General features: G+C 33.6%; 1 protein-coding gene across 1 annotated transcript; it reads right to left on the bottom strand.

Moving 5' to 3' along the window:
- Positions 1–1,976: 1,976 nt before the first annotated feature.
- Positions 1,977–2,953, bottom strand: LOC131856537 (proline-rich receptor-like protein kinase PERK7). Its single transcript, XM_059208361.1, has 4 exons — positions 2,827–2,953; positions 2,588–2,634; positions 2,194–2,435; positions 1,977–2,055 (listed from the first exon to the last, which is right to left on the bottom strand). Exons 1-4 carry the CDS (start codon positions 2,951–2,953, stop codon positions 1,977–1,979), a joined length of 495 nt encoding a protein of 164 aa, XP_059064344.1.
- Between the last annotated feature and the right edge of the window lie 23,116 nt (positions 2,954–26,069).

The raw sequence follows: 26,069 nt of genomic DNA, 5'->3' as shown, positions 1-26,069 counted from the left end.
GTGCTCTTTGGGTAGATTCCCTAAAGAAGGAGTGATACTCCTTGGATTAGTGTCCTAAATGTTGTAAGCGAGGTTTTCATTGTGAGGCTTGATTGGAGCAGTAGTCTCCAGCAACACTTCTCACCAAGGTTTTTCCCATCTTGGGTTTTCCTTGTACATCAAGTGTTATGTGATATCTCTTTCATCTGTGGTTGCATTTGTGTTATCCTCCCTTCTAACCAGTATGTCTTTTTTATATTAGATCTATTAACTGATTTACACACATAGGTTAGAAAAGAGACAAGATTAGAAATCATTGATTCATCCCCACCTCTTAGTGACATTTTATGTTCAATAATTGGTATCAGAGCCTAGGTTCCTGGTTTGTTTTGGTCAATCCCTACTCCTATATTTGATGGTTCAAATTTTTCTATTTGGAGTTGTAGGATGGAAGTCTACCTATCCTCTTTAGGGTTTGATGTGTGGATGTCGGTTTTAAATGGTTGTCCTACTAAAGTCAATCCTCCCATCAATTCAGATGCAAAAAGAAGAAACCAGTGTAAGACAAGGAAATGCTTCATCATAAGAAAGAACATGAGAAGACAATAAAGAAGACCTTCTATCGGTAGAAGACAAGGAAATGCTACCGCCCACAAGAAAAAGCAAGTGTGGGCGAAGGGATTAGATGGAATAACTGCACAGTGTGGACAATCCAAGATCCACCCCTGAAGAAGTAAAGATGGAGATAATAAATCAGTAAGATCTTTACATGCATGGAAAAATAAATTTGTAAGTAATGAGTCCTCCTTCTCTGGTTACTATTTTTCAAGAAAAGAATACAACCATAGGGCAGATGAATATAGAATGAAGTCTAGGAATTGACAGTATGTTCTTCCTAGAAACAATAATGTCATCTGTTGGATGTGTAATGGATTTGGCCATAAAAGTCATAATTGCAGATCGATGAACTTGCAGTCACATGAGAATCAGTATAGGAGCTATGCTCAATATGAAAATTGGTATAGAGCATATGAAAGACATAGGACTGCATGGAACAAAAGGAGAAATGCTCCTATAAGATCAAGTGGTCCATCAGTTTTGGTAACCGATTACAATAGCATGACAAGAAGATGGTCAAACTGGTTTGATAGAAGGTCCTCCAACCATGTGTTTGGCATGAACACTATTTACTTCTACAACAATGTCTTTGGTCATGATGTAGAATCTAGTAGAGAAAGGACCAATCAACAAAGGAAGGTAAGACCTACTCGCAAGACTAAAAATGGGAAGAGGAATGAGGCCAAGCAGGCTTGGAGGAAGAAGAAAGAGAGTAGGAACATGGATCGGCACTATGCATTTAGTGCATAGGTGATATCTCCTAAGGCTTAAAGGAGATGCAAGACCTTAGGGGGAGTAGTACGTTGACCATATCACTCACCCTCTTAGTGAAAGAGAACAAATGGAAGAATAGGATGTTGTCGATATGAAGGAAGTGAGATGGTAAGTGTGTGTAGTGGCTACCTTGGCTAGACACCTATAGATCAGAGATGGATCACTGTTGCATGTGTCAATAGATGACAAATTTGCAATTGGGATAAAAAAAAAGTAGACACAAAAAGACAAAAGCCAGAGGAAGTTGCTCTAGTAGAGATGATGGACCGGTATAAGAAACTAGTATGAGCATAATGTTATCGGTATGTATAATAATAGGTACCTATAGGTTATGTAAGACAATGAGGTCCAAGATCATTGCATTACCTTTGGTACCATAGATTGACGTTATTATGTCTCAGGTGGTATTGGAAAAAACCTTAATGGCATATGATGGCTCGGTAGTTGATCATGTATACATACATTTTTGTTAGCTAACCGGTTTGATTTATGGAATGATGGTGATATTCTATGATATTGTGTACATCTAGGATCATGGCATATATTGTGGTGAAATTAATGGAGCTAATAGATTATCTGATTGATCTCATATGTAGAGAGAGAAATTAATATCTCAGACTTTGTGCAATGTCTGATTTCAGACTCGCACGAACAGTAGCACTATATTCGGGAGCTGCATAACCACTGTATGGACAAACAAACAAAGAAAAATGCTTTACTCAGCTGCCCAAAATTAAAAATTTAGTCTCCACCACAATTTTGCAACTACATACATTAACCTTAGTCATTCTTATGAAGGGTTACAGGATAGGGCCATCTTACAATGTTCCAACAATACGCGTTCCTTGAATGCTGATATCCTCGTAATACGATAGTTGTATTTGTGCAAAGCCAAAATCAGAAATCTTGGCATTCAGATTTTCATCCAAAAGAATGCCGGTCGGCTTGATGTCTTTGTGCATTATGCGGAAGCCTTCACCTTCGTGAAGAAACACGACTTTGCCTTGAAGACTTTCTTTTCTTAACACCTTGACTGCCACGTGTCTTCCATTAGGTAGAATTCCCTTTAGAAAGCAGAACAAAATATGGTATGAGAGCTTAGCTGCTTCTTTTTTTTTAAACCAAACATAATTCTCTTTCTAAAACAAGTTTATACATAATCAGCTTTATCATGTATTTCATATTATAATTAACAGTGATTTCAAAAGAAACTTACACGGAAAACAATCCCAAAACCACCACTGCCTATTTGTACTAAAAACCCTTTTGTTGCTCGATCCAATTCATCTCATTTGAACTCAATTAGAGATTGTTGGATCTCATTTTTAATTGGGGATTGTTCGATATTCGTCCCCAACATTTGTACTCCTAGATAAGGCGTTTGGAGTTCTTGAGAAGGAGAAAAATTTGGCCTCTGTCCAAATATAGTTTGAAATTTTTTTCTAAGAAACTTACCTAGCCCGAGAGAGTTACGTGGCAGGATTTCCAGGTGTTCATGCCAATTTATCTCCTCGTTATTATCGTTTCCCTGAGAAGATAATAATTCTGATCCATAGAGCTCTGTTTTACAGCTCTGCTCCATCTCACCTGGTTATAAAAGTTCAAAACTTCTGAATGATGAAATTGAATCGAACTACTAAAGTCTGTTAAAGTTTATTCTTTTAAAGTTTCCTCAACCAAACCACAAACGAGTGAAAAATGTTGTCAAATGGATATATTAATTATTATTTTAGTATAAGTATGTTGTTCAAATGTGATTATTTAAGTATGAGATTACTACTTTTTTTATTCCTTATGTCATATTGTTTTGTAATATTTTTCATTATTATATTAAATTTATAGTGGGTCTTTTAAGTAATTCATGCATGTGGGGATTTCTTCTTTTAAATGGCTTGAAAACTCATAAATCTAACAGTAGTTTTTAGAGTTGATGGTTTAACAATGCATAAAGGATGGCTCCATCATAAAAGTGATTTTAAAAAAATGTATTTTCAAGGTATTTCATATGGCATATCTTGTTACAAATACTTGTTGTACATTTTAAATTTATTTATGTAAAATAATTTTTTATGTTGTGCATTTCAAGTGACGTGTTTAGTATTTATTTGAGGTCACGTATAAAAGTCTCTGTAACATTGGGTTAGATATTTTATTTGGGGCATACATAGGAAATATATTTATGTAGTATCGTGAATTAGACCTAGTGCTTTTATGACACCTTTGCATTTGTTGGAGAAATTACGAGCCCATCAAGCTCCGCACACTTTAATGGATTAGCAAAGAAACTATCTAACCACACATGACAATGTTACAACTTGAGCAATGAAGAACAATGGACATGGAAGAGAAAAGCTTGAGATTAACCTACAATGAATTGTTATGAATTGATATGATACAATGTACAAATGAGCTTGCTTATATAGGCAAAGCAACTAGAAAATCAAGAGCACAAGTAAAGCCATGTGGCTCAATGAGATGAGAGAGTAGGTAAAACTACCCTATAACAAAATTAAATGCCTAAAACTAACTCATCTCTATCTAGAATTACATCTAAGATAACTAACATGAACAATATTAAATGATTGTGTCATGTCACAAATAAAGCTATCCTAAGTAAACTTAATTAGAGTAAATGGAATAAATTTAATTTACTCCAACAACATTGAGGCTGGTGCATTTATGACCAAAATTCATGATCAATATTTAATCATTTTGACATCATGAATCTTTAATATGAAGTAGTGCTAGCCACCCTTAAACCATATTTTTGATTAATTTGGTGAGACAGTAGTGTGGTGTACAGACATCTGAATGACACGCAAACGTCCCAAGCATATTCTAGATTAAAATTAGCATATTATACATCAAAAATTTTTAATGCATGTCCATTGGCTTGGGAAAGTTTAAAAGGTCACTCCCACTCATGTTGAGAAACAAAACTCTTCTTTCTCCCTCATTTTGAAAGAACTCTCACTATTGGGTCTCTTGCTCTCATTGCCATAGTGAAGCACTATCAAAATACACACTCAATCTTGCAATAACTTGGTCTTCTCTCCAAACTCATGACGATGCCAATTAAGTGAGGTAGCGAAGGTTAATCTGTTCCTTGAGATATTGTCATCTCAAGGGTAGAAGATCCCCTTGTGTATGAAAAACTAAATGCGAGGTCAATTATTTCATGAACTCATGGTTTTGAGGTACACGGTTTTACCTTATCACTTGGTTGTATTTGTGTGAATTTGAGTCAACAAAAGCAAGCACATTTTTATTAGTCTAGGTTGGCTTGTTGGATTGTTAGCTCGACTATTACTATATTGATATTTCTTCTAAGGAGTGCATGTGTGAAGCATGACATGGATGTGTGGTTACATGATTGTACATATGGAGGATACAATGGAGAGGCTTGATCTTTTAGGATTTCTCATGGAGGCCTTGTGAGTGTATTATAAAGATTTATTGTTGAATAATATATTGAGCATAGATGCTTCTCGAGGTTGGTTTTTTCTCTCTATAATTTTTTTCCTAAGATACATCTTGTGTTTATCTTATGAGATGCCTTTGATCTTTGGATATAGCCATTCTATATAATTGAATGCATTATTTTGTCTCATGGGTTATGTAGCAAATTACTTGGTTATATTTTTAATTTTTCATAACATTTGATACAAAGCAATGTTTGTGGTTGTGGAGCTTCATATATCTTTATTTTGGTATAATCATTGGATTAGTAGATTTGATGCAAAGTTGAAACATGATAATGTACCAATGATTTTTGACATTTGAAAGTAAGGGCATATTATTTGTAATTGTTATTTTTAAAACATAGGGTTTCAGGGTTGTATATTTATGGTTATTTTTTGTAGATATGGGGTTTGACTATGAGTTTAAATTAGAGTTTTTTTAGGTTCTTACCACAAGGTTTTTAGGGAATTTTTTTACAAATGATCTCCTAGGATAAAAATGTGCTCACCATTTAGTTTCGGACCTTGTCCATATGATTGTATGTATTCATACAGTTGTCTGCAAATAGAAAAATAATTAAATTTTTTGAAAAATAAAAAACTAATCATTATATTAAAAAAATAATAAAATAAAAAATTAATCATTATCCTAAAAAAATAATAAGTCAATATAGCCCCATTATTGTACACATTTCAATCTTTCAATAACACTAACTGGCCAAGCTTTCAATAAAACTACTTGACCATATAGCTCTATCAAAATTGTTAACACTCTTGGCCACACTAACAATGGCCAAGGTTAGCCATCTTTTGGGCATTAATCGCAATGAAATTAAGTACCAAACTTTTATCTCCTAGAATTATTTATTTTGAATTGTTTTTAAAAAATGGTTTTTAAGTTTTCTACTAGAGGAATTCTTAGCTTTTATGTGTCTTTGACATGTTGTTCATATGTCACCTAGGCACCATCCACTTAGAGTGTTTATGTCACCATGATTCCAACTTATGTTCTTGTATGGATTAGTTCTTGAGGACATCATAGCATTATAGAGAAATTTTATTTTGAAGGGCATAGGTTTCACCCACAATTTCCATTTTTTGACCTCCAATAGTTGTCAAATTTGATCTTTGACAACTACACAATGGTATACATTTAGTTTCCAAATTTGACTCTTTTTATTTTGTTTTATACTTTGAAATTGGACTTTAATTTGAGGCATGTTTTTGGTCATAAACTTCCAATAGAGACTCTCATATAAACAAATTCTATTTTGAAAATCATCAAATCAAAATCTCTATTAATAAAGACTCTTAGGTCTCCCACTAGAGTTCTAGATTGAAGATGTTTTCAAAGGAATCACTAGTTCCTTTGGGGAGCTCTTATCTATGGACCCTATCACATTGGCTAGAAAAAGACTCACCTTTGGAAGTATTTGTGTGGAAGTTGTGCAAGGAATGGATAGGCCTTTATCTATTGAGATTAAATTCAAATTGTGGAAGTGGGTCCAACCATTGGAATATGAAAGTGTCCCTTTTTCATGTTTTCACTGTAAAAAATCAGGGCATACTGCTAAAAAATGCCTCCTACGGGTTGTCAAAGAGAAAGAGAAGAAAGACAAGAAAATGCAATGGAGAGCCAAAAATCCTGTTAAGCAATCAGTGGTTGCTAAAGAAAATAAAATGGTAGAAGAAGCCTAGATTGTCATCACCCCTAACACTTTTGAACAATAGCGGAACATCTATATGGAAAACCCATAAAACCATGTGTCTGAAGTGGAAAAGAGGATCAAATACGAAAAGATGAGAGATAATGGCAAAACCTCAATCAGGATGAACAACGAAGTCATAACCTAGAAGACAGAGAAATACAGGTGGTTTTGTAGACCAAGGAGGAGGCGACTTCGAATTACACCATGGAAAACACTAACAAGGATTTCCCTAGATTTGAACCAAGACCTCCCCCATCCTATGGAAGGCCAAGAGTCACAACTTAGAATTCCACTTCAGATGTCCCTATGAGGAATTGAACTTGGGTCTCCATAGTGAGAACCCAGTGTTTTAACCAGTAAAGCACAACCCCTTGGACTCAACACATCAAATGTTAAGTACTAACCCATTACCAATTAAAGTATCTCTTATCTTTTGTTCATAAATGCAAGGAGTATTCATAATAGGATCATCTCTATTTATAACTCCAAAATAGAAACTCTTTTTCACACAAAACATAATATTATTCCTTAGTATGGATGTTCAAAAAAGTTTCAATGTCATAAATTGATCCAATTCCCCTCTTCACTTGAATGTAGACAATCTTAATTATTTCATTTTTAACAATGTGATTCCATTATGAATTTATTCAATAACTAATCTTCACATTGGATTAATATTATGTTTCTAATTAAGGAAAAGGATTGTTTTGAGGCGGACCCAAAACCATAAACAAAAGGTTTTGAAGGGATCCAAGACCCTTAAATTTTTTGGGCATGTTAAATCCACTCAAAGAAGGATGTTGTATCAAAATATTATTCAATAAAATAGCAAACACCCCATAGCCATACAAAAAAAGCTAAGCATAAAATAATTGGCTATAAAATTAGAAGGCAAAAGCCATTAGAATAAACCTAATAGAAAAACATGAACAATAATAGAGGAAGAAGCCAAAAATTTACGGCAAGTTCCAATAGATCCCTCCTAGAGAAATTCCATAGAGGCCAACAAAGTAGAGGCGACAAGAACATCCAACACAAAGGAGGCCCACAACACAAGAAAAAAAAAATTCTCCAAAGCCATAGGGAAAGGAACCCAAAGGAACACCCAGACCAAATATTATGTTAATATGTTCATCATTGCTATTATTCAATATTTATTTATCATTTTCCTTATTAGTCTAGCAACATACTTGTATGTTTGTGCCCCATGTTAAATTTCTGATGTCATATTGTTAAATTTGTTGCATACGATCTAAATGGAACTCACTTTAATTTCAGCACACCTAATAAATATATTGTGTGAGTTCTTCATATTAAATGAAAATGATTTTGTAATAATCCCTTCTTAAAATATATCAAACTAGCAAAAATGCATTGACATCCTATACCACTTAATATCTAGCCTCTTTCAACTATTTGGTGGTCACATCTACTAAGAGCCAAATTCCTATCACTCTAAAATCTCTCTAAACTACAAAAATATATTGTGTTGAACCTTATATTCTTACAACTCTATATAATATTCTTGATTTATAAAATTGTGACACCATCTAAAATTGATGTTAGATATTTTGTATTTTTTAATGTAATAGGTCATGACCCTCTTTTGAATATCCTATTTTTAAAGTTATTTATATTTAATGAATTATTAAATGCCATTATATTGTACTTGTTTATCTAACGACTTAACCATCTATATTTTATATGATCTACACTTGCATTACTGTTTAGATTTAAAAAATGGATCAAATTTTTTTATTTGTTATACTAGGCATAGAGTATTCAAAGAAACAATCTCATTTCTTTATTATGTAGATGGACAACGTTGATTCGCAAAGCTGTCACAACCTCTCACATCAAATGTTAGATATATATATTCTGAGATTCTCTATATATGCAGCATACCCACCGCCTCTGCTACATCCACACCCTAGATTTCCATGACAACAACGTATGTGAAAGTTATTCCTTTCAATTTTCACGTAAGGCGTCATACTTAAAAAAAAAATGAATACTTCAAACATTTATTCCAAAATATTTCTCATTCTAATGTTCATGATATAATGATTTTTTTAAGATATCGTACTAGAAAATTATTGATTTTTCTTGTGCATCTCTTTGTAGAAGTTTCCTTATTATCTAGTGGCCTAAATCAACTAAACTAAGGGAAAAATGTATTGTAAAAAATTGTATACTTCAATTTTTTTATTTCAAAATATTTCTCGTTGTCATTTTCATAAGATTATCATTTTTCTAAGATATTATACTAGAAAATTATTGATTTTTCTTGTGCATATCTTTGTAGAAGTTTCCATTTTTCTCTTGGAGGTGTGTCATCTTTATTTCTTTTATTTGTGTTGTCTAGATATAAGATTACATATGGTTAACTAGCAAATTTTTAGCTACATAAAGTTTTGATTTCATTTATTGTGTTTGCTAAGTTTTAATTTTTATGCTATTGTTGTTTCATAGATTTCTTAGTAAGAACATGGTATTTTTTATTTTTTGTTTATTATACATTTATTATCAAGTGGCATAAGTCCACTAAGCCAATGGACAAATGTACTATAAAAAATTGCATACTCAAAAAGGAAATGTAATTCTAGGCATGTGTAAAAGTTGAATTTAGTCAGAGTTCACTTGACCTATATTTTATTTTCTCGTTATTCATTATCCTCTAGTTTTCTAACCCTTCTTCTTCATTCTAAGTATTTAAATTCTCTATAGCATAAATTATGAATAATTGTAATACCATTGTCATTTTTCATATCATTATTCCCAATATTTTTAACCATTTGTGATTGAGTTACAATAAGTATTGCGTATTGTTATTATACTATACATGTTAGAGCCTTTAGTTTTTCACATGCTTTTATTCTTCATTATCATATATGTGGATATTATTAGCTAAATACAATACGTATTTATATTTATTTATTAATAACAAAATATATTTCCTTAAAATTATAGTTGCACTTAGGATGTCTAAGGGAACAAACGTATTATCTTTACTCCAATGTATTTTTAAATACAATTTCTTATGTGGGTTTAACTACAATATTGTTTGACTCATGGAATAATAAGAAAAATATAGTCTCTTTTGTGCTTCAACTAGTTCTAGATAGAGAAAAATTAAATACATGGGATTATATTAGGACTTTTAGACATGCTCGTGATGACAAGGAATGGATTATAGAGGGGGGAGTGGGGGGAGGGTGGGGAAGAGGGTGGGGTTAACATTGTGTTAAAAATAGAGGAGAAGAAAGAAGAAGTGTCTTTGTCTAATCTGACTACAATAAAATTTAGGAGTCTTTATGAAGACTTTTACTTACTGATATCAAGCCAACATACTACTGGTTCATTAGGAATAACCAAGCAAAATAGAGATGAAAAAATATTGAGTTGATTGGAATTTTTTTACTAATTAGAACTAGTTACTAGATTTAGATAAATTCTTCTTGGAAGTTATTCCATTTGGGGGATTTGACCGTTGGTCGATCTTGATCAATCAACATCAATTAAATTTGAAAGCTTTGTGGTATCTCAATTAAGATGGAACATTATTCGAGTATAAGTATTTAGGATTTGAGGATAATGTCAAGGATTGGGATAGTAGGGAATTTTGGGATAGAAAGATGTTCATTTTACAAAAAAAAAAATGGTAGAAATCAAGCAATAGGAAAAGAATTGGAACAAAGCGATGATGGGTAATCCTCATGAGAACAAAAGGAGGATTGGGTCAAAATTAAGGGAGGTAAAAGTATTTTAATTATTATAGGCTAATTACATAATGAAATATGATTTATAGGATTGTGGTTAAGACTATCTCTACTAGGTTGAAGTGATTGGAGAAATTTATATGATAAGAATAGTGTAGTTTTCTAAAAGGGAGATCAATTCTTGACAAGGTTATCATCACCAACATGACCATGCACACAATGAAATTTAGGAAAAAGCAAGGTTTGTTGATCAAGGTAGACAACAAAAGGCTTAGGATAGAGTATTAGGACTTCCTCATTCAAATTATGTGTAATTTTAAACTTTAATGATGCATGGTATGAATGGATTCATATTTGTATCTCTTATATTTCCTATGATGTCCCAAACAATGAAATTGAAATAGTAATTTATATTTTTAAGGGGTTTGAGATAACGAGATCCATTTTTGACTTTTTATTTCTTGTTTTAGTTGAAGTTGTAGGTAGATATTTGAAGAAGGAGGTGAGGGAGGAAAAACTCTTTGGTTTTTATTTATGGGGGTATTTTGATAAGATTACCCATCTTAAATTCTTAGAGGTGCCTTAAAAATGCTCTTGAGCATTACGGGAAGGTTTCTAGTCAAAAGGTGAATAAATTTGAATCCAATATATTTTTCTAAATACACATTTATCTTGAGAGATTCAAGATTTAAGATATTTTAGAGTATGAGGTTCATATCTCTCCCCATGGATACTTGGGAATGTGATTAATTGATAAGAGATATTCAAATTTGAATGGGAGCTTAGTACTGGAGTGCATTAAAAATTTATTGGGTACATGGAAAGGTAAATGGTCTTTGTTGTTGAATAGAATTACTCTCATTATAACCTCCTTGGTAGCTATTCCCATTTACCCAATGATAATTTTATGAATTTTGAACAAGGTAGCTAAGATTAGTGAGGATTCTCAGTTTATCTTTCTATGGCAAGGTAATGAAAGATTATTCAATTATAATTGTTGGGAAAATGGTGTCTCAACCTTGCATTTATATGAGGTTACTATTTATAGTAAATTTTCATTTGAGCACGAAATGGTGCAAAATTCTCCTTTGAAGCTTCTCGATGGCTAGATAAGCATTCTCGTAAAATTACATCACAAGATCACAACTAGTTTTGAAGATATTAAATTTTCCATTTTGGGGGGGTCCAATGAAAGGTTTAAATTTGACATTGAGGACTTTAGAGGCCCCAAAACACCCTGAAAAGTGGGTGTAAATGGAGTATCCCTTTACAAGGAAATAGAGTGATTCATGAGCTTTCTAGCACTTCAAACAGTTCATCAATCGGACACACAGTTCTCAAGTTATGGCATCTCGAAGTTTGTACTCCTGAAATAGGAAATATGAAATACATCGAGCACATAAATGAGTTGTAAAAGGGAGGGACACATGTCGATATGTGTTGTCACATGTTATAGGGAATCTATAAGGGAGATAAGGTCGGCTACACCTTATTGGGTGGTTTTTGCCCATGGTTTTGTAATACCATTTGATGGTTTCTTGTATTATATCTCCTATTTATGAGGTGTGTGAGAAAGAGGTTGTGTGTAAGAGTCTTATGGCTATTGTGTTACCTCTAAATCATTGTTTTGTGGTACTCCTACAAAGATATTTCTCTACAAGTATATTTTAATCTATTTTGATTGGTGAATAATATATTGGGCGGATTTGGGAGTGTGGGGTTTTTCTCTCAAAAGGGTTTTCCCCATGTAAATCATTATGTTATGGTTTGAATGTTATTATATTTATTTCTATTTTATAAATATAATAAGGGAAGATCTAGAAACTATATTTTGGATAATACCATTTCTCATATGTGAATGTGAAATAACAAGAAGAGAACTTGGCTTATCGAAGCTTGATGTTGAATCCTCTAGCTATCCTTTTGATCCTTCCTTGCAAATTCAGAGAAATATTTCAAACAACAACTTAAAAATCCTGCAATGAAAATGAGACTACCAAAGAAGATCCTACTACTAAAAACTTGGGAAATTTTCTTCAAAACATAATCAACTCCCTTCTTTGAAAATTGCATACAATTTAATAAGAAAAATCCCTCAATTCCACTATCTAGAGAATTTAATTAAAAAAAGAGATTCTTTTCCAATATTGGACTCATGCAAATTGATTAAACACTTAGTGGGGGAGTTACATGCAAGGTGGTGGAGATTCCTCTAGAAGCTTCTAATTCCTCCAACAACATGTGCCATAATTGGGAGTGGGAAAAATAAATTAAAAAAAAAAAAATGCCTTTGAATTATACTCTCCATGTGTGTGTGTGTGTGATTATTATTATTTTTATTCTTTTATAACATTTATTCAATCATTTTTAATAGCTTAACCAAAATACATAATAGAATTGCATCAAATCAAAAAGTATCCTCCCCCCTTAATTTGTGGATCATCCCGATGCACTTATTGAATGCATCCAAAAGAGTCTATAGTTCATGATTAAAACAAAAAAGGAAACAACTGTTGCATTTTCTTAGTATCTTCCCGTGTGGCATTCTTTTCATCATACTAGGTCCATTGTACTTTGCATTGATCAACCTCTATGTTGTGCAATTGGCACTGGCGCCTCTCCAAGATTTTGAATGGCTCTATAATTATTCCCCCCATTTCCTGGACCTGTAAAGCATCCCAATTCAAAATATGTTTCTCATCAAGTCCATACTTTTTAAGAAGAGATACATGGAAGACATCATGGATTTGGCTCAACTAGGAAGGTAAGATCAACCGGTATGCAACTCGATTAATCCTTTCCAATATTTCAAAGGGTCCAACATAACGAGGTGCAAGCTTGGTCCTTTTTCCAAACCTTATGGAAATCTTGAGTGGCCTAACCCTTAGGAAGACTTTCTCTCCCACCTCAAATTCCCTTGGAGTCCTGTTTTTGTCTGCATAACTTTCTGCCTATCTAAAGCTTCCTTCAATCTCTGTCTAATTTCCTTAGTTTTCCTTTCCATCTCCTTCAACATATCTAGCCCAACAATTACTCTATCCTCAAGACTATCCCAACTCAAAGGTGTTCGACATGGTCTACCATACAATGCTTCAAAAGTTGCCATTCCCAAAGATGTTTGATATATATTATTGTAAGCAAACTGTACCAGAGCTAGGTACTCTTCCCATTTATTCTGTTGGTCCATGTAGTACATGCAAAGTAGGTCTTCCAAAATTTGATTTGTCCTTTCTATTTGACCGTCGGTTTCAGGATGGTATGTAGTACTAAAATTTAGTTGAGTTCCCAGAGTTGATTGAAGAGTTATCCAAAACCTTGAAGTGAATCTAGCATCTCTATCTAATATGATCTTCTTTGGCATTCCATGCAACCTAAATATTTCCTTAACAAAGCACCTAGCCAAGGTAGGTGCATCATCCGTCAGGTTCCCTGGTATAAAGTGTGCCACCTTAGTGAGTTTTTCAATTACCACCATTATTGTATCATGCGTAGAAGGTGATGTGGAAAACCCTTGCAGAAAATCAAGGCTAATAACTTGCCACTTGTGTTGAGGTACATCGTTTAACTATAACAATCCAGCTAGATGTCTATGTTCTACCTTTACTCTTTGACACTCCAAACATTTAGCCACATATTTGACTATGTCATTCTTCATCCCTTGTCAAAAGTATAACTTCTTTAGGTCTGTAGAAAGTTTATTAACTCTCAAGTGCCCTGAATAAGGGGCATTGCGAGCCTCCGACAAGACTACTTCCCTTAAGTCTCCTGAATTAGGAATATAGATTCTATTATTGTATTTGAGCAACCCATCTTCGTCTAATGTATACTCTTCAATCTTAGGATCGGTTGGATCATGTTCTAATGTCAATTTGACTTGCTCATACCATGGGTCGTGTCCCTGCTCATCCATCACTTGCCTTTTGAAAGAAGTTTTGAATGTTGCTATAGTCATCAAGTGTTTCCTCCTACTTAAAGCATTTGCCACCCTATTTTCCTTCCCCTTAATATATTCAATTTCAAAATCATATTCACTTAGAAATTCTAAATGCCTTCTTTGTCTGGCATTTAAGTGGGGTTGGGTAAAGATGTACTTTAGTCCTTGGTTATCTGACTTTAACTCAAAGGGATTCCCTAATAAGAAGTATCTCCATTTTTGTAGGGCATGCACAATCGCTGCTAACTCTAATTCATGGGGTGCATAATTAACCTCATGAGTCTTTAGCTTCCTAGATTCGTAAGCTACTACCCCTTCATCTTGGACAAGTACTCCTCTTAAACCTTCAATAGAAGCATCAGTTACGACTGTGAAGTGTCCATTCGAATCTGGTACTTTCAGAATGGGTGCTGAAGTTAGTTTTCCCTTCAAGATTTGGAATGCCTTATCACTTTGTTCTATCCACATGAACCTTTTACCCTTCCTTTGTAATGAGGTGATGGGGTTTGCTATCTTAGAGAATCCTTCCACAAACCTCCTATAGTAACCTGCTAGCCCGATAAAGCTTCTTACCTCTGAAATGTTTTTAGGGATCGACCATTCTACTATTGTCTTTATCTTATCTGGATCAACTGCTATTCCTTCTTTTGATATTATATACCCAAGGTAGTGAATCTTTTCCTCAAAGAAGGTATATTTTGACAATTTTCCATATAACTTATGTTCCCTCAGCCTTTGCAAAACAATTTTCAAGTGTACTAGATGTTCCTCCTCATTCCTAGAGTAAATCAACATGTCATCCAAAAATACCAAAACAAATTTGTCGAAGTAGTCATGGAGTACACTATTCATTAGGTTCATAAATGCAGCTGGGGCATTGGTTACACCAAAAGGAACTACTGTGAACTCATAATGCCCATATCTAGTCCTAAAAGCTGTCTTTGGAATGTCCTCCTCCTTAATTCTGAGTTGATGGTATCCTGACCGAAGGTCTATATTTGAGAAAACTACTGCTCCTTTCATTTGGTCAAAAAGATCCTCTATTCGAGGTAAGGGATACCTATTCTTTATTGTGACCTTGTTCAACATCCTATAGTCGATGCATAGTCTTAAGGTTCTATCCTTCTTCTTAACGAATAAGACTGGTGCTCCCCATGGTGATACACTTGGCCTTATTAATCCCCTAGCTAAGAGTTCCTCTAATTGCATTTTGAGCTCTTCTAATTTAGTTATGTTCATTCGGTAAGGTACCCTTCATACTGGTTCAGCTCCCAGTAGTACGTCAATGGAAAAGTCAAACTTCCTTTTAGGGGGTAAGCCAAGTAACTCTTCTGGAAATACATCCTTGAATTCCTTAAAGAAAGGGGTATTTTCAAAGGTTGGGGTATTTTCCTCTTTTCCTTCATCAATTTCAACTATATAGATTAGGCCTCATCTTCTTCTTTTCTTCTTTAATTGCATGGCTGATATGGTTTTAATATTAATTGGATTAAACTTCCCTTGGATTTTGACCCTTTTCCCCCATTATCCAAGCATTCAAAAACTTTTTTATAGAAATCTACATTAGCTTGATGGTCTGTTAACCAACTCTTTCCAATAATTACATCATACAATCCTAGGGGTACCACATAGAGGTCTACCCTTGTTTCAAACTCAGGAAATTGTACCCTTGCCCTCAGTAAACACTTAGTTACTTCCCTAGTTGCCTTATCCCCATATTGAACCATCCATGATGACTCCATTTGATTAAATTTTAATGCATATTTGCTTACTAATTCAGGTGAGATGAAACATTCAGATGACCCAGTGTCAATTAGAATTGAAATTGGTTGTTCAAATAGTGTACCTGTAGTTTCCACGGGAACATTCCGGTATCTTCCTCTTCGGTTCCTAACTGCTGCATGAATCCTTTGTTGGGGTCCTTGTTTGGGTTGATTGGCCCTAATCTAACCTTGCATCCTGGGACACTCTCTAGCAAAATGGTTTCCCCCACACATGAAGCATCCACTCGGAGGACCCCTCCTACCTTGATTCCTAGGGGGATCATTCCTTGTTTCATTGGCCCTGCGTGGATAAGTTACCCTGTTCTGCTGGTCATTCCTATTATAGTTGCTTTTTTTATTATTTCCCATGTTATTATTATTATTTCCATTCCTCTAATATTGATTAGGGGGTGGCCTTCTTTCGGAAGAATTATTCCTTTGACTTTTGCTGAAGTTAGTGTTCCCCTTGAATTCTTGCTTTCTTTTAAAAGAGTGGTTCCCATTATAGTTCTTCCCTGCTAGTGTTTGAATCTTCCTCTCTTTCCTTAGGGACTTTACAAGAACTTCTTTCATTTTTTTGGGTCCATTCATGTCAACCTCTGCCCCTATGTTGGTATTTAGTCCCAAAATGAACTTCCTCGCTTGGCCTTCTTCATCTTTCTGGTACATAGGTACATACTAAAGCAATTTGGCAAACTTATCCCAATATTGTTGGACTGATAGGGGCCCTTGACATGGATTATGAAATTTTGTCACCTTCTCATCAAAAAACAATTGAGGGAGCCACCTCTCTTAGAAGTGGTGAACAAATTGATCCCATGTGATTGTATCCCTACTATACCCATTTTGCTCCTTGGTGTTGGTCCACCAACTAGTTGCCTCCCCTGTGAGTTGATAGGAACCCCATAAGGCCTTGGTTGCTTTGCTAAAATCTCTTAGTTCAAAATACTTTTCCATTTCATTTAACAAATTCTCAGCTCCTTCACCAATTTGCCTCCAATCGAACTTAGGAGGGGTGATTTTCTTTAAGTCCTTGGAGAGTTCCAATATGTTATATTCTTTTCTATTACCCACCATATTCCCTTGATTGCTACTAGGGTTTCCATTTTCTGTACCACTTCAATTTTCAAAGTCATTCTGCCTTTGCCTAAGGTCCTACATTGATTGTTCCAAGAAGTTGATTTTATCTCTTTGTTCGGTTAGAAGGTTGATTACAGCCTCGACCCCATCTTCGTTATATCCTTGGTTATGCTGATCCCTGTCATGGTCTTCCTCATGGTTTTCATCATGGTTTTCCTCATGGTTTTCTTCCCTTTGACTCCTAGTGGTAGTATGTCTTCCATTACCCCTTCCTCTTCCTCTTCCTCTTTCTCTAGCCATTCTAGGGTTTTACCTGAAATTTAAATAATGTAGTTAGTTTTTGATTTAGGATTTTAAAATTTAATTTCTACCATTGCAAAACATTCCCTTAGTTGTATAAATTGAAGTGAGCACAAGGCCTAGATTTGAACCTTTGCTCTGATACCACATGTAATAACCCACCATATTTAACTCAACAAAATGTGACCTCCTTCTTTTGTGTTTAATTTAATCATTGTGTTTGATTCAATCACATACTCTGGGCATCTATCCATTTGGATTAGGCATTCATCCATCCGGGATGAGCATCTAACTATATAGGTTAGGCATATGTCCATACAGGACATAAGATTTCATCTATCCAATAAGGGATAGGCATCTACCCAGACGGGGTAGGCATCTATCCAATCGGGATAGGAGGTGCTCTGGCCAAAGACTTAGACTCATCTGGACCATTCGGGTCCTGAGCCACTCACTAAGTACTACACTCTTCTAATAGGAGTGCACTAAGGTCGCTGTCCTTAGGAGTAATTAAATAACATAATAGAAGCTTGAATTCCACCTCGGAATTTAGCTTAAAGCCTCAGGAAGTCAAGTGAATCCATACAGGATTCCTTCCGAGTATGCAATGAATTACTTTTTCCTTTATATTATACTTATCTTTCAAATGAGGATTCTATTCAATCCTTCTATACCAAACCTAGACCCCACCAATGAACGTCTGAGTACTAGGGACAACTCCATCCCAAGACTACCTACATACCCATTTTGGCATGGGATCAAGGCATAAAGTATGTAGTTCTATTTTCTACTCTATGGTTTGATGTAAACTGATTAGTGGGTATGCAACCCTTTCTAGGGTTAATGTCCCACATAGTTTCTTTGAGGTTGCTACCCACGGTGGTAGCACTTAAGCAAAGGCTCAAGGTGGCCTATTGATTGTGGCCTAAAACAACTAGATCTTAATAACTATCATAAGCGTCACCCTTGACCAATTGTCAATCGACAATAATTCTTCGAGGTTAAACAATTTCATAAAAGCATTTCACTCAAACAACCTTAAGGGTGTTTGCAATGGTTTAACTCAGCAGATGAAAAATCCTTTAAAGATTATCTTATTAGATTATCGATCCAAGGGGGATTACCCGCCCCTTGGATTTTAACTTTGAAGTGTCCCTTATTACTCCCCGATGATTTATAAGGACGATGCCACAAACATCATTGATACAACTTTATTAGGCATTAAGTGCAGTAGTTCAACATGACGGTATTACCCATAAGCATGACCCAGAGGCACTATATATACCGAACACTGCTAGGTTTTGGTTTTTTCGATTTCCTTTATTTAGTTTTCTTAACTGAGAAACTTATGAAAAACATGCTTGAAAACAATTATGAATTGAACATGCATAATTAAACATTGAAAAGCTCAATTAATTGGAATAACTACTTGATGAACTACGTAGAATAAAAACCATAACTGAATTATTTAATATTCAAAACTAGAATATATGACTTGCATGAAGATGAAGAAAAAAAAAATGCAATTAAGTAATTCGCATGACGCAAGGATAGAGTAAGTTACATGCAAGGTTGAGGAATGCGTTGGTTTCTATCATGAGAATAATCAATTATAGAGTCACTGGACTTGAAAATAGTAATTAGCTTAGACATTTGGTTCAAATAATATTAATATGAATTAATTGCTAAAATGCTAACTAAGTGTCCCAATGGATCTTAAATGGATTGAACAACTCTAATTATATAATTTACAAATATAAAATTTACTTAAGATAAATTAATTATGAATTTACTACACATTAATCCCTGATATTTATAAATTTTTCTAAGTTAAATTTAATAACTTAAAATTTCTTCTAAGAAAAGAATTTAACAATTCCTAAATTGAAATTTATACATTGATATTTATATTAAAAAAACAAAAAAACTTAAATAAAAATAAATATATTAAAGAAAGGAAGGCGAATCTTTGTTTAAGGGGTAGTGGGGAGTGGGGCCCACGGGTCCCATCACCACTGCGGGTCTGCGGAAGCAGGCCCACAGTGGTGAGGGGACCCCATGGTCCCCTCCACTACTCAGTGGCCACTGCCGTGACAGTGACCGCAGGGGAAGTGGTGGGTACCACTTCCCCGACGGTTACATTAACCGCCTCCCCTACCCTACATCCCACCCAATAAACATTCAAATAGATTTCGATGGACATGATTTTTGCATTAAGTTTACTTGCAATATTAAATATATTCATTTTCGTTTGTAAAAAATTATATATATGTGTGTGTGTGTGTGTGTGTGTGTGTGTGTGTGTGTGTGTGTGTGTGTGTGTGTGTGTGTGTGTGTGTGTGTGTGTGTGTGTGTGTGTGTGTGTGTGTGTGTGTGTGTGTGTGTGTGTGTGTGTGTGTGTGTGTGTGTGTATCTATATATATATGTATCTATATATATATATGTATGTATGTATATATATATGTGTGTGTGTGTGTGTGTGTGTGTGTGTGTGTGTGTGTGTGTGTGTGTGTGTGTGTGTGTGTGTGTGTGTGTATACATATATATATGGTTACATTCCCAGATTTTTCAATGTATAAAAATAAGAACAAGAATTTTTTTACAGGAATAAATTGAAATAGAGAGATTTGCTTCAGAACTGAAATAGATAATTAAGCTATCATAGAGGTAGGAAAATTGTTTTAAATAGTAATCAGAAAATTAATATTCACAAGAGAGAGGGCTTTCTGAGAGGAAAAAAATAATATTTCCCATAGTGAATAATGAACACAGCGAGGTTTATATTTTATTATCGGACTTTTCTATTCATAGAGAAGTAAAATTTAATTAAAGGATGAGATTTTACTTTCAGATTTCTATTCTAAGAGCCAGAGAAAAGAATTCAAGAGAAGAATAAATACTAAGATTCATATCATTTAATCACACAGAGAAGATTTTTAATCTCAGGAAAAATAATTTTAAATAAGGGAAATATGATTTTTGGATCAATCTAAAATCTTTAGAAAAGCAAAAAGCAAGATCATGTGCATATTTCCTAAGGAAAATAAAATAAATAATAAAGCTATCATTTACATGCATTATGTGAAAGTACTTTATCAATATTTATTCCTAAATAAGAAGAAAATATTTACAATAAGGGAAGATCTAGAAACTATATTTTTGATAATACCATTTCTCATATGTGAATGTGAAATAACAAGAAGAGAACCTGGCTTATCAAAGCTTGATGTTGAATCCTCTAGCTATCCTTCTGATCCTTCCTTCCAACTTGAGAGAAATCTTTCAAACAACAACTTAAAAATCTTGCAACGAAAATGAGAGTACCAAAGAAGATCCTACTACTAAAAACTTGGGAAATTTTCTTCAAAACATAATCAACTCCCTTCTTTGAAACTTGCATACAATTTTATATGAAAAATCCCTCAAATCCACTATCTAGAGAATTTAATTAAAAAAAGAGATTCTTTTCCAACATTGGACTCATGCAAATTGATTAAAAACTTAGTGGGGGAGTTACATGCATGGTGGTTGAGATTCCTCTAGAAGCTTCTAATTCCTCCTACAACATGTGCCATAAGTGGGAGTGGGAAAAATAAATAAAAATAAAAATAATGCTTTTGAATTATACTCTCCAAGTGTGTGTGTGTGATTATTATTATTTTTATTCTTTTATAACATTTATTCAATCATTTTTAATAGCTTAACCAAAAAACATAATAGAATTGCATCAAATCAAAAAGTGATAAAGGAGGGTTGTGACATCCTCCCCCCCTTAATGTGTGCATAACTGTTGCATTTCCTTAGTATCTTCCCATGTGGCATTATTTTCATCATACTGGTTCCATTGTACTTTGCATTGATCAACCTCTCTATTGCGCAATTGGCACTCGCGCCTCTCCAAGATTTTGAATGGCTCTATAATTATTCTTCCCATTTCTTGGACCTGTAAAGCGTCCCAATTCAAAATATGTTTCTCATCAGGTACATACTTTTTAAGAAGAGATACATGGAAGACATCATGGATTCAGCTCAACTAGAGAAGTAAGGCTAACCCTTATGCAACTAGATTAATCCTTTCCAATATTTCAAATAGTAATGGGATTGGATCCATAGAGCACTTGGCGAATTCCATTGTAACTATTTTGCAAAATATTATCACACAACACACAACTTAATGCTTACGAATTGAGAGCTTACCTTTCCACTTCCTTGAAGCTAATTTATAGAGATGCACTACGTTCATTACATGCAAACTTGTACACCTCATCAGATGATGTAATATAAAAATTCTACGATAACTCTGTAGATAACCTCTAATTGAATGTCACATACTACTGTATGCAGATGGACAACGTTGATTCACAAAACTATCACATCAAATGTTAAATATATATTTTGACATTCTTTTAAAAGGTCAGCAGCATCTAGGTATGCAGCATATCGACCGCCTATGCTTTATCCGGAGGCTAGGTGTAAGAGAAAATAAAGATTTTTAAAAAAGGAATGTTATCTCTTGATCCACACCCTAGATTTCCATGACAACAATGTATGTGAAAGTTATTCCTTTTAGTTTTCTGGTAAGATATGATACTAGAAAACTATTGATTTGAAAGCCTTTACCAAAGGTATATTATAGTACATTTAATTTATGCTCAATAACATAATCCCTACTGATTATTTCATCATAAATGTGTATGCTTTGTGCTTTCCAATCTTGTATCATGTCCCAAGGAACTTTGAAGAGGGAAATTATTTGCATTATTGCTAAGGTAGTAGTCATGAAAGAGTCTAGAGTACAAATATAATCATTTGTATCTAGTGTATTAATGTAATAAGGCATTATATGAGGTGCCACTTTATACAAGAAAATGGAAACTCTATATTTTTAGAATTAATATCAATAAATAGAAAAATCAAGTGATGTGTAATTAATTTGGGGATACCAAGAGCTTTATATTATGCAGCCCCATTTTATATAGGAATAACAATATGTTTTTGGTGTTAAGGCTTCAAGATGAATTTAATAAGCACCATGCTAATCAATAAGTAAAGACTTTTCTAATTTAACTTTCATAAAATATAGAGAATGTAATTAAGTATTATTAGAGGGTAAATGCACCAAAATATGACATTTTTTTTTGGTTTCTATCGAAGAAATTGGTACTCACAAAATTGGCTTGGAGTGATAAAGCTTTAGTCTTGCTCAATTCAAACCATTTGGGTATTGCCACATGTGGCAAGCACCAAATTATCAATATCAGATCAATTTTTTGTACTTCTTCTTGTATCTTGAATGAATACTCTATTGCGAACACTCTAAAATATTATTATAAATACTATAAATCATTCTTGTGATAGTATCTTTCTGTTCATTTTTCTAGAATATTAGATCATGTATTCCATTTTTTTTATGTTTTCAAATTTATCTTCATGTTGTCTAATTTTTATTAGACATGTTAATCATTCTTACTAGAATATTTTATTACATGATTGTTCCCCACAAGAAGAGTAATTTCTAGCATGTCTAATATTTTATCATATTTTCTTGTTATTCATTGTCATCTGGTTATTCTCACCCTTCTTCTTAATTCTTATTACTTTAATATTTAATAGCATAAATTATGAATTCTTGTAATACAATTGTCATTCCAAATATCTTCATTAATTTGAGAACAAGTCACATTAAGTATTGTTTATTATTATTATTATTATAGTATGCATGTTAGAGCCTCTAATTTCTCAAAGGTTGTTATTCCTCATTATCATTCACATGTATATATCATAATTAAAAATAAATTATAATTATATATTTAGGTTTGTATATTACAATACTCATTATTGTTCAAATAATTAGTTACATTCCTATAGTTTTATAGTTCAAGAAGTTGCATTTGAAAGTCTTTATCAAAGGCATAATATAATACACTTAATTTTTGCACAATGATATAATCCTTAGTTGTGTTTTCATGATAAATGTTTGTATGGTTTGTGCTTTCCAATGTTGCATCAAATCCCATGAAACATTTGAAGGGAAATTATTTGCATTGTTGATAAGGTAGTAGTCATGAAACACTATAGATGAAAAATCTTAATCATTCATATCTAGTGTATTGATGTAATAAGGTAATATTGTAGGAGGGCCCATGTAATACAAGGAAATAGAAGCTTCATATTTTTAGAATTAATATAAATAAGTAGAGAAGAAAAATAAAACATTAGTCATCCTACATAACTTTGACATTGTTGAGACCTGTGATTGTCATCTGCTCATTCATCATTAGTTTTCTCTTCTTTAAGATAGGGATAGTTATATTGTTTTCTATTTATATTTTTGACTAATCTTTAATAGTTTTAATTTCATAGTTTCCATAGGTGTGGAAGATTAAAAACAAAATTCTTGAACCTTTCAACATTTGAGTGGAAAATTAATTATGTTGTTGGGAAAGCTTCTCATAACATATTTATGAAAGATACAATAGACAAGAGTGAACTAAAAGTACTCCATTGGCTGCTAATAATATTATTCATGTTAGATTAAACATTACCAAATTTCTCTTCTACTTCCACCTATAAAGAAAGATGAAGAGGAATGTCTCCTCTTCTTCAATATATTTCTAAGGGAAAAATGTGTATGATCAATATGACAAGAAGATAGGATAAAAGGATTAACAAATAATAAAGAACAAAAACTAGGTATGGAGCTATGGGTAACCAATTTAGGGATATCAAGAGATTTAGATGAGGTAGTCTCATTTTAAATAGGAATAATAGTATGTTTTTTGTTGGGATTAATAAATACATATAGAACTCAAACATATTACAAAAATTGAACACTTCTAGATGTTGGGGGGTGCTGGGGTGGGCATGAATCAACATATATTAAAACATAACTAATTTATCCATAAAATTATCAGTAGTTCTGGTCACCATATGTGCACAAGTAAAGAATTAAGAAAAAACAAATAAAACACACATAAACACTAAGATTTTAAATGCAAAAGGCAATGAAGTAAAAACCACAATGCGAATTATCCCACTATATGGAAACAAGTTTAAAAGTTTTAGGCTCAAGGCCAAGTAAATTCATTGCTCTTGATTTTGACTTGCAGGATAAAGGTGCACAACCTTAGGGAAAGATAAAATAGACTTACAAACACTAAAGATCACTTCTCTAGAGAAAGAAACAATATATATAAATACAATGAATCATTATTGTTGAACTATAGAGGAATGTATCCTTTGAAATACCAATTATAGTACACAATTGTTACACATCTGAAACTAACTTCATCACTACTTGACTGTATTTGAGAACCTTTACACTTACAAGATACACCATACATAGCTATGTACCTTACTCATACAACATATCTGATCCTCAAAATATATTTCATATTTATATACCATTCACAACCAAAGAAACATCAATTAGGCCGACCTAATTAGATGTAACATATACAATATAAATAGTTGGCCCAAAAACAATCTCTGAATCAAAGCAACAGGAAAAATAAAATGTGTGAAGTATCAAACCATGTCTAAACACCTTCCTATCCATCACAAACCAACACCTACAACTTTTGATGCTACTAAATATACCAAAATTACACAACTCAGCTCCAAAGGATAGAACCGTTTGGACCTGGGTTCATTCAAATAGTGAAAATGCTCTTTAGAGACTCCACTCGAAGCCAATTATATCCATTGGCTCCCTCATTATATGTGTTGGCTGCTAAAGGTTTTGGTTACCTTCTTGTAGATGTTATTTTTTCTAGGCACATCAGGGGCACTTCCCTACTTGAGTCACCTTCTCAACCTATCAATGGCCATTTTACAGATGATTCTTTCCTCACCCTTATTGATGATGAATATAATGTTCATGAAGCTTTGCAATGCCTTGATACTTTTTTTTTGGCTTCTGGTTCGACGATTCAATGTCAAAAATTCTAGTTTTATAGGCAATCATTTCTCCCAACCTCTAAATAAATTCTCTAATATGGGCAGAAATAGATTCAGCATGGGGAAATATTTTAATTCATAGGCATTTCCTTTGCCTTCCAAGGCTCTCCAGTGGACTTGTGGAATGTGGTTCTTACTAGAATCAAGAAAAAAATTTCTTTCTGGATTACTAAGCCACTTCATTGGCTGGTAAATTCCAAATTTGTTCTAAAGTTCTTGTTGCTACCTACGTGTACTATTCTTTGTATTGAGCCCCCTTGATAGCTTCTTACAATAAGATTAATAATCTTCTTCAAGATTTGTTATGGCCTTCAATAGTGGACCATCTTGGATTTCACAGAGTCACCTAGGATTATTGTTGTCTCCCTAGGGAGTTCAGGGGGTTAGCCTTATTTCTACCTAGAAGTAGGGTCTTGTGGCATGTGCAAAGTAGGTTATTTGGGCCATCACTAGAGATCAAGCCTAGAAAGTTCTTCTCAAAAATTACATTTCTGCTAGACATCTATATAATAGACCCTCATGGAAGGGGATCAACATTCAAACCCTTCTTATCATGAAACACAAAGTGCATATTGAAGGTACTTTTATTGACAAAAATATTTGGTGGGCTTGGGAAGCTGTCAAACCCTAGTTTTGCTAGGATGGAGTTGGATTTATCGATAATATTTCTTTCAATCATTGTAATATTTGTTGGTTGTTTCTCTTTCAAATTCAAGGGCTTCATTTATCCTACATTCCTAGGTTTAGTGTTCTATGTTTTCACAAACATGGCA

Source organism: Cryptomeria japonica, chromosome 7 (genome assembly GCF_030272615.1).
Source record: "Cryptomeria japonica chromosome 7, Sugi_1.0, whole genome shotgun sequence".
Classification (NCBI taxonomy): Eukaryota; Viridiplantae; Streptophyta; class Pinopsida; order Cupressales; family Cupressaceae; genus Cryptomeria; species Cryptomeria japonica.
Note: the sequence above shows the minus strand (reverse complement) of the source record. Positions and strands in the feature narration are given on the sequence as shown.

What these genes read in the sequence shown, in the direction of transcription:
- LOC131856537 (XM_059208361.1), bottom strand. Translation starts at nt 2,953, where the DNA reads ATGGAGCAGAGCTGTAAAACAGAGCTCTATGGATCAGAATTATTATCT. An exon ending in ACGTAACTCTCTCGGGCTAG is followed by an intron (nt 2,635 to 2,826) that starts GTAAGTTTCTTA and finishes GAGCAACAAAAG; the next exon opens with GGTTTTTAGTACAAATAGGC. An exon ending in ACGCGTATTGTTGGAACATT is followed by an intron (nt 2,056 to 2,193) that starts GTAAGATGGCCC and finishes TTGTCCATACAG; the next exon opens with TGGTTATGCAGCTCCCGAAT.